Source organism: Hyperolius riggenbachi, chromosome 5, assembly GCF_040937935.1.
Source record: "Hyperolius riggenbachi isolate aHypRig1 chromosome 5, aHypRig1.pri, whole genome shotgun sequence".
In the NCBI taxonomy this organism is placed as follows: Eukaryota; Metazoa; Chordata; class Amphibia; order Anura; family Hyperoliidae; genus Hyperolius; species Hyperolius riggenbachi.
Window position 1 is genome coordinate 85,281,195 of NC_090650.1, and position 9,639 is coordinate 85,290,833.

At 41.9% G+C, this 9,639-nt stretch overlaps 1 protein-coding gene across 1 annotated transcript in view; it reads left to right on the forward strand.

The window, feature by feature from the left end:
* Positions 1 to 3,568, forward strand: part of LOC137519660 (solute carrier family 22 member 13-like) — a 48,309-nt gene extending 44,741 nt beyond the window's left edge. The window contains exons 9-10 of the mRNA XM_068238629.1: positions 449 to 658; positions 2,868 to 3,568. Of these exons, the coding sequence (XP_068094730.1) occupies positions 449 to 658; positions 2,868 to 2,952 (295 nt within the window). The 3' untranslated portion in view covers positions 2,953 to 3,568. The remainder of the gene's footprint in view (positions 1 to 448; positions 659 to 2,867) is intronic.
* The last annotated feature ends 6,071 nt before the right edge of the window (positions 3,569 to 9,639 follow it).

Consider the following 9,639-nt stretch of genomic DNA (forward strand, 5'->3'; position numbering starts at 1 on the left):
TAATGAGGAAATCATTAGTAAGTCAAAATGGAGAGAGCAGTTAAGAATAAATTTATCTAGAATGTTGGAAATGTAAATGGGAAAGGAGGGGTGGAGTGACTTAAGGGCAAAACATAGTAGTTTGACTTTGATTGTGATATGAAATGAAAGTCACAGAAGAGATCTCCTCTTATGAGCAGCAGATGAGGAGTAGTGAGTTCTCCCTCTATCTGGTGTCATCTATCTTGTCAAGCTATATGGATGCTTATTTTGGTTCTTTAGAGGGAGGTTTTTTTTATATGTCTTGTTCTTGTAGGACCTCTGCTGATATGAAGATCTCAGTCTATTACACAATATTCACAAAATTACATCTAACATTAAAAAATTAATAGAGGGCGTGGAGACACATTTTCTGCCTTTATTCACTTCGGTAACATTAACAGTAGTTAAGTTTTGTGTTTCTTTTCAGGCCAAATGGAGTGGGCTTTTGCTCTATGGCTGCCCGAATAGGTGGAATAATTGCCCCTCTTATTAGTCTTCTGGTCACATATCACCCAGCTATTCCTATGGCCATATACGGCAGCGGGCCTATCATTGGAGGACTCCTCTGCTGCCTCCTACCGGAGACTCGGAATAGAGATCTGCAGGACCATACACAAGAGGCCAATGGCATTCTGAGGTATGGTGTGACAATCATTTCTACAACATTATATCAAAACATTCCGTTTTTCCTAAATTCTCAAAAAGGAAACATTCATAGATGCTGAAGTTGGTATGGTTTCAGGATGATTGTGTTTTTCCTAGCTTATTCATTTAACTAATTAGATCATCCCAATTCCAATTATGTTTCAGATTTCCAAGTGAATAAATATCAATTAGATCCAAATGTTTTATTATCATTATTGCTACTATTGTTGTTGAGGATTGCTAATACATGTCTGAGAATCTGTGGAGAAGCATGACCTCGGTTTGAGGGATTTGTAAAGGTCTGATTTGCTGGTCATGATCATGTGCTACAGCAGGAAGTGACGTCCACAGCAAATCAAAGCTTTACAAATCTATCTAGTGAATAAACTGGTCACATGCTTGCTTCTCTATACATTCCCAAGGACTCGAGGATCACTACTCAGGATCATGTACAAAAATCATGGGTTGTATGCAATTCACTTTTTCTCCTGAGTTTTTTCCTAGGAGATATTTTTTCATCTTCAATTTGAAATTAACTTTTTAGCACTTTGCAATGGAAAAAGTACCAAAAAGTAGGTGGCAGTAAAATTACTGTCAACATTATTTTGAGTATGTGTTTGCTTGCTGGGGGTATAAAAAGCATGTTATTTACAAGTTGTGAAAGTATCCCCTAGGAGAAAACTCCATGGGCCATATGCAATTCACTTTTTCTCCTGAGTTTTCTCCTAGGAGTGAATTTTTCATCTTCAATTTAACATTTTTTTTAGCACTTTGCAATTGAAAAAGTACCAAAAAGTAGGTGAAACAATACTGTAAGAATTATTTTGAGTATTTGTTTGCTTACTGGCAATTTAAAAGGCATTTCATTTAAAAATTGTGAAAATATCAACTAGGAGAAAACTAAGGTGAAAAAGTGAATTGCATATGGGCCCAGGGGCCATATGCAATTCACTTTTTCACCTGGGTTTTCTCCTAGGTGATATTTTCAAACTTGTCAATAAAATGCCCTTTAAACCTAACAAATACTCAAAATAGTTTTGAAAGGTACTTTTTTACCTACTTGTTGGTACTTTTTCCATTGCAAAGTGCTAAAAAAAAAGTTACTATAAATTGAAGATGAAAAATTATCTCCTAGGAGAAAACTCAGGTGAAAAAGTGAATTGCATATGGCCCCATGTGTTCTAACACAAGTGAAGCATGGTCCAGTGTTAGTCATGGAGCAGATATGGTGACATCAAACCGACAAACTTTGATTCAGGTAATACCTTTAACCTTCTTGGTGGTATGGACGAGCTCAGCACAGAAACGTCCCTGATGTGAATGAGGCCTAACTGTACATGGTTTTTGCAAGCTTTGTAACCGTATGGCTATTAATCCTGATAGTACAGTTTTATCCAGTTCTGTATCATGCCTGAAGGTTTTGAAAGCTTGCAATAAACAAGTACCCATGAAAGTTATTATCTGAATCAACATTTGTAGGGTTTATGTAGTTTAATACAGTGCAAGTATATATGGTGGACCTTAAAGTGAACAGAGCACCATTTTTAGCCCCAGGGCAGCTCAATGGCACTTTAAAAATGCATGCTACCAATGTGGCTCATTGTATAAAATATATATATATATATGTAATATAAATAATATAAAAAACATACATTTTACTTGTTTTTACATTTAAAAATTTAACACAGGCTATTATTATCCTATTTCCGAGGACAGCAGAGCCTGCCCCGCCGCAGAAGTTTAAGGCAGAAAAGGATTGCTGTAATTATTTTATTGCACACATTAGCATATAGTAAACAAAAGCTTTCATTTGCAGGGGAGGGTCAGCGATAGGACCTGCGCTTCAAAAAGTTTAGAGAAGTCACAGATACTATCTTCACACCTTCCTCTGGATAAATAATGAGCAGCTGGGGGAGGGGGTGGCAGTTCCTATAGCTATTAGAAACTAGGAGAAACTACAGGAAAAAAAGGGGCTTAGTTCTTTTTCACATGTTATTGTGGGTGGACATAGAGGGAGAGATAGATCAAGTTTGTTTAACCCCTGAATTCTAGATATTTGTCAAAATTGAACTTTGTGTACAATACATAGAAGGGCATATTTTCAGCATGAGTCAACTGAATTGCTTTAACCTTGAGACAACACTGGCATTATCATTGCTACATAGAATGCATTCATTAGTTTTGTTCCATCTTTCTTGCAGAACATATGGCAACAGAGATGGACACTATGGAGATCATCAGGAACAAGAGACAGACCCTAAACCAGAAAAGAGGACTCGCTTGTAGTAATTGTTATTAAAGACATTTGGATGGATGAAATGACTTCATAAACACTGCAGGCCAGAATTTGAAAATATGCTTGCTGTGATTTGATGATTACTGCGGATCATAGCTGGTAACTAAATGCATGGCAAGAAGATAATGGGCCACTCTGCACTTCTCCCATTTTTAGACATAAAATATTTTTGCTGGTATACGTCACCTAGGACTCTAGACAAGGACAGAAAAGATAACATTTAAAATACAAAACATTAGTTAGTAGAGGAGGCACTAATACAAGAAAGCTCTAATTGACTCCCAGCAGGTCTGCAACAAATCCCTGTCTCTAATGATAATAATTCATAAACAAGCATTACACATTTGCAAATACTTGATAAGACATGTGCCACTGCCTGCTGCAGAAGCCAAGACACAAAAACGCAGTGATTTTCTCAGCATGCTGTTGACCAGTGCTATGTCTGACACCCAGACAAGGCATTCGAGATAGAAAATATCAGTACATTATTGCCTTCTTTATGCCTTTCTTTATTAGCAGTGCACAAAGATCTCTGGTAATTTAGTGTAAAGCTTAGTACTAAAGGTGCCCATACACTCGTCAGATTGGCAGCAGATAGATAAGAAATGCATCTGATGATCTATCTGATGCGTTTTTAGAACATTTTTTACCAGGATAGAATTCCAATAGATTTCAGTTTGAAATCTATTGAAATTCGATCTGATGGCATTTTTTTGCCATCAGATTTCCATTAAGGCCAATGCAAACTGATAAGCAATCTCATCAGATCGACCTAAATTTTCCACCCTGCAAGTCCGATGGAAATCCATCGAAATCGATCGAAATCGGCCGTCGATCGGTCGATTGGCCAACCGATTTGCAATCGGTTGATCGATCGATCGGGATCGATCGGTCGGCCAGAAAATCGGCTGAGTGTATGGGCTGCTTAACTCATTTGCACACAAGTAGAGATTTATCAGACTTTTCAGCCACTGCTCATTATTGGCTTAGGAAATGAGCTCACACAGGTTCTTTTGTTGTGTAAACCTCCCTGTAAGAAATAAATAGCATGACCCCGCAAGCAGTGGTGACATGAGTTCAGGTTTATGGTGCTATCTGATGATGGTGAAATTGGATCAATAAGATTGAAGACCCTTGATCTGGCTAGTGTGTATAGGGGTCTTCTCAGACCCCCTATAAATATGCCTGGTGTGTATGTTAGAGTCAATAAACACACATTTTTTGTACTATTTCATGTAGGTAAATTAAAACAGGGTCTTGTAAAAGTAATACCTTTTAATTCTTTTAACAAGACTTTGTTTATTTCTACCTACATAATTTGTGTGGCTAACACGGTACAGAAACATATTTACTTGTACTATTTCATTAATTGTAACTTGTAGAAAGTCTTTGGGACTCTTCTCTAGGACCCCATCTAAATATGGCTAGATGGCTCATTTCTGGTTGATAGCAGCCTTCTCTCCACATTACAGCTTGACTCCTATTTTGTTGATTGTCAGCATGTGTGAAGATTTCTCTAGAGTAAGCCCACCCACTTCAAACTCTCCTGCTCAACTAACTTACTGCCACCTGCTCCACCTCTATTTATAAACTTGGACAAGGGCAGCCTACCACCATGGAAAACTTCATAAGCTATGGTTGCTGAGCAGGCTAGCCGAGCTGGCCACAGCACATAAAAAGTGGTGCTTAGTCATAACACTTAGTTCGGCTCCCTTTTTTTAAATTGAGCATGGAGTAAGCTGCAGTAACCATCTATAATATGTGTATAGAGAACTGCAACTCAAGGTGGCAATTTAACGATACAATCCCATGGCTGATCGATCATTTCGTTTTGCCCCAGTAAATGATTGGAAATGATTGGTTGTGCCCATTAATGGCCAAATTCCCACTAACCAGTTAGATCACATTCATGATATCGATCAGTTTTTTGGATTGATCCCATCAATGTTATTGGATTGGTTAGCGGGAACTTAGCCGTTAATAGGCACAACCGATCATATCCGTACTATCGGCCGTGGGATTGTATCATTAATGGCCACCTTTACAGTGAATTTGCTGAATCAACCCAAATATCAACTACAACAAAACAAAAATTTTAAACAGATAAAATACAGACACCATTTATGTTTGTAAATATATTATATAGTCCACTACATGGCAGTGTACTTGGTCAATAAACCAACAATGATTATTGTGCCAATTTGTTTACAGCAAATGTGTATGTTTATGTTATTAACTCTACTATTGTACCAGAATCCTGCTACCACAAAAATATCTGTAATATACCAATGGCAAAATTCTTAGCAAGGTAGATGATCTGCCCAGAATTTCTGTAATAATGTACACATCTTTAATCCACAAAGCAGGCTTTGGTTGCTTATCTCCCCTGTATATTTCTATTGGAAAAAAGCCTGTTTGCATATTAATGGACCACTGTAAAAAGTATAGTGTGATGCACTCCTCCTGTTGCCGATATGGGATGTGCCTTGGCCGTATCCAGCAGTACTCCAGACAATCCAAGTAGTAGAAGAAAGTCAGCCGGCACCATCCAGAGTATTTTTCATGTTTTTTTTTATTTTTCAAATCATCACAATTGTCTGCTGTGATGATTTGAAAAATAAAAAGAACATGAAAAATACTCTGGATGGTGCCAGCTGACTTTCTTCTACATATTAATGGACCACTAAATATTGCAAAATTGAAAATATCTGTACACGTACATATGACGCACATTTTTCCCAGAATGTAGTGTGCTATAAATTACTTCCTTCCTATATTGCTGTCGCTTACAGTAGACCAGGGGTCTCAAACTCAATTAACCTGGGGGCCGCAGGAGGCAAAGTCAGGATGAGGCTGGGACGCATAAGGGATTTCACAAAAAAGTGAACTATTTTGCCTATTGTATTCAGTGCTCCCATTACAAGTAATCCGCTGTGTCCCCACCGCAAAACAAGGGCTGCAGAGCCCCCAAATCGCCCGGGGGGCAATCCGCCGGCATTTCCTGGAAGGGGCAGAGCTTTCAGCTTCAGCTCTGCCCCTCCTGACGTCAATAACGGTGGATCGCCGCCTCTGCCTGCCCCTCTCACTCTTCCTTCACAGAGAGGGGCGGGGAGAGGCGGTGATCCGTGTGGCGATTGACGTCAGGAGGGGCAGAGCTACAGCTGGAAGCTCTGCCCCTCAGCGCAGTCGTGGATGTTTGCCCGGGGGATTTGGGGGCTCTGCAGCCCTCGTTTAGTGGCGGGGATGTGGCGGATTACTTGTGAGCACTGAAGCAAACTATAAGGTAAAATAGTTCGCTTCCGTGTCTCTTTTGCTTTTGCCGGCGCGGTCCACAAAATATTGTACCGAGGGCCGCAAATGGCCCGTGGGCCGCGAGTTTGAGACCCCTGCAGTAGACAGTGAAAATGTGACAAATCTGTCAGGTTTTGGACTAGTCCATCTCCTTATAGAGGGATTATCAGTATCTTGTTTATTCTTGACAAAATCAGTCCATGGAAAGGATCTATATAAAGATGTTGGATGCCCTCCATACTAGTTCGGCACACAGTTTTGCCAGTTGAACTGTGCAAATGCCATTCAGTAATTGGTTTTGGATATAAACCTACATACACCTGCATTTTGAATTTTTTGTGATAGTCCTTTAAGCATCTAGAACTGCTGCATGTATTGATGCTTATAATTAGCTAGCACTCCCACTCATAATGGCCTCTCCTCATCAATCACAGGCAGGAGGAGAGCCCAGCTCATTGGTAGACACTTGTTTTAGTTTAATAAAAACTATAGCTTTATGAAGGGATATCTGGGGTAGCTGTTGATCTATAGATTCCAATCCTGATGAATAAAAGTGAATTCAGACCAAAACATAAAAAAACCTTTATAAATAGTAAAAAGACATCTAGAGATTAGGTAAATGTAACGATTGGTGTCAGCACGCAGAGAGAATCTGATTATTGGTGATCTGCAGTATCACCAAGAATGCAGATATATACCCGATTATTGATGATCTGCAGAATCACCGATAATACAGATATATTGCTAACCTCTGGACACCTAAAGGTATGTGAGTGTTTGGTGCAACAGTAATAACTTTGAGTGAGGACCACCCGAGGAGCAGGTGGTCCTTGGCAGTATGAGAAATACCTCCCTTTGGAAGTGCAGCAGCCTGAGACCTCCAAGGGGCGGAGTCTCAGGCTGAATAGCAAGAAAACCCGGAGACTAGTGACCCCTGGAAGATGGGCGTCACAAGCAGGTCTGGAGAATAACACAAATGATAATACAATTCCCTAGTCTTGAGTGCGAGGTCCGTGGTCTCAGCACCCTGGAACTAGTCTGGAATATAACACAAATGATAATGCAGTTCCCTAGTCTTGGGTGCGAGGTCCGTGGTCTCAGCACCCTGGAACAAGTCTGGAATATAACACAAATGATAATGCAGTTCCCTAGTCTTGGGTGCGAGGTCCGTGGTCTCAGCACCCTGGAACTAGTCTGAGATATAACACAAGTGATAATGCAATTCCCTAGTCTTGGGTGCGAGGTCCGTGGTCTCAGCACCCTGGAACTAGTCTGAATAATACAACACAAAGACAATACAGTTCCCTAGTCTTTGGGTGTGAGGTCCTTGGTCTCTACACCCTGGAACTAATCTGAATAATAATACAATAATAAATAGAAGTAATCTGGCTCAGTGTGAATTCCCAGGTCCTCCTGGTTCTAACACACTGTAGCATCTGACTATGGTCTGAATGCTTCCACGTAAGTGTTCGCAATGGCAGACAACCAGTAACTGGCAAGCAAGCTGTATATATAGTTGCAGGACTCTGCGGCCCCGCCCGAGCCACTCAGCCAACCAGGAGTCCAGCAGGAATCAGCTGATCGTCCTGATCAGCTGATCCATCTCCAGCTGGCATAAAGGTCCTGACTTCTGGCGGCCGCGCGCGTAGCTCTCCATCCAGGTGCACTAACAGAACCAGCCACACCAGACACACACTGCTGCGTGCAAACCGCCGTGTTGGACGCGGAAACAGCCGCCTTGCTGGCAGTACATGCGGCGGCTTTTCCGCGATCTATCATAGTATCAGACGCATGCTGCTGCATACAAACTGCCGCGCTGGATGCGGAGCCAGCCGCCTTGCTGTTAGTACACGCAGCGGCTTTTCCGCGTTTTCTCGCAGTACCCCCTGGAGAAAACTCCCACTCTACAGACTTTCTCTTACTAGTCTGATTTTTCAGGGTCCGGGATTTCCTTGACACTGGTAAATCTTGTAATGTACCTGATGAAGTCTGACAAGATGTTTTACCCCCTAGAATGTCTCGCTGGCAAGAGCCCAGACTAGGCATCCAGTTCTCCACCGTCTCCGTAGGTGCCCTGACCACCTTTCGAGGTAGGCCGGTCTCAGGCTTGGCATCTTTAACCACAGTTTCTGCCTTAACCTGCACTACCACTCCTCCAACCTGTATCTTGGTAGCACGAACTGCCACTCAGCCCAAGCAATGCTGATGGCAATAGGCTGACCATTCCAGCAGCTGACCTGAAGCCCAGTCAATCTGTGGGGAGTGGAGTTGCAACCAGGGCATACCAAGAACAATGGTGGAGGTTGCCAGGAACTGTAATCTCTCTTCATGTGATGCCCCTAAACAACATGACAACAAGGGGGTTTGAAAAAGAGATTGACTACTCTGCAGCAGCGAGTCATCCACTGCAGTGACCAGAATCTGCTGGTCAAGTGGGGACAAAGGTATCCCCAATCTTTTAACGAAATCGTAATCGATGAGGTTTGCGGCAGAACCGGAGTCCACAACGGCTTCTGCCGAACTCGTCTGACCCTCCCATGTAATAGAGCAGGGAAGGAGCAGACGATCATTGTTTAGGGGTAAAGACTGCTCGCCAATGGTGTTGACCAACCCATGGACGCGGAAACAGCCGCCTTGCTGCCAGTACATGCGGCGGCTTTTCCGCGATCTATCATAGTATCAGACGCATGCTGCTGCATACAAACCGCCGCGCTTGCCAGCCGCCTTGCTGTCAGTACACGTGGCGGCTTTTCCGCGTTTTCTCACAGTAAGCTTGTCTGATCTTTGTTCCCCTTGATGCTGGTTGCCCATTGCTTCCATAGACATCCAAATATTATTATTTTGTATTTGTGTAGTGCTAACATCTTCTGTAGTGGCTTACTGAGTACAGATAGTCACGTCGCTGTCTCTTAGAGGAGCTCACAATCTAATCCCTACCCTAGTCATATGTCTTTATTGCACTGTATGTTTTTGGGATGTTGGAGGAAACCACATTGCCCAAAAGAAACTAATGCAAACATAGAGAGAGCCTACAAACGCCATGCAGATAGTGTCCTGACCAAAACCATCCAAATATAGTTGATTTGGGCAGCTTTCATCTATTATCTGTGAGTACATTCACGATCTATATGCGTGCTTTCTTTATCTTTAATGGGCATTTGCTAGGACACTACTACTTGTTCCCCACCACTGATGATGTACTGGAAAACAAAGTGTCAACTTGACTCTCACTTTGTGTGTGTTCTTTGCTACTCTTATTGATTCTCTTACTTTATGCTTTCTGCAAGAACAGGCCTCCTAATGCTGCCAGTTGGCTGTCTCCCTCTGCTAGGAGCACTCTGCCATTATCTGTTTCTGCAGTTCTAGATGCTGTTTGCAAATGCTAA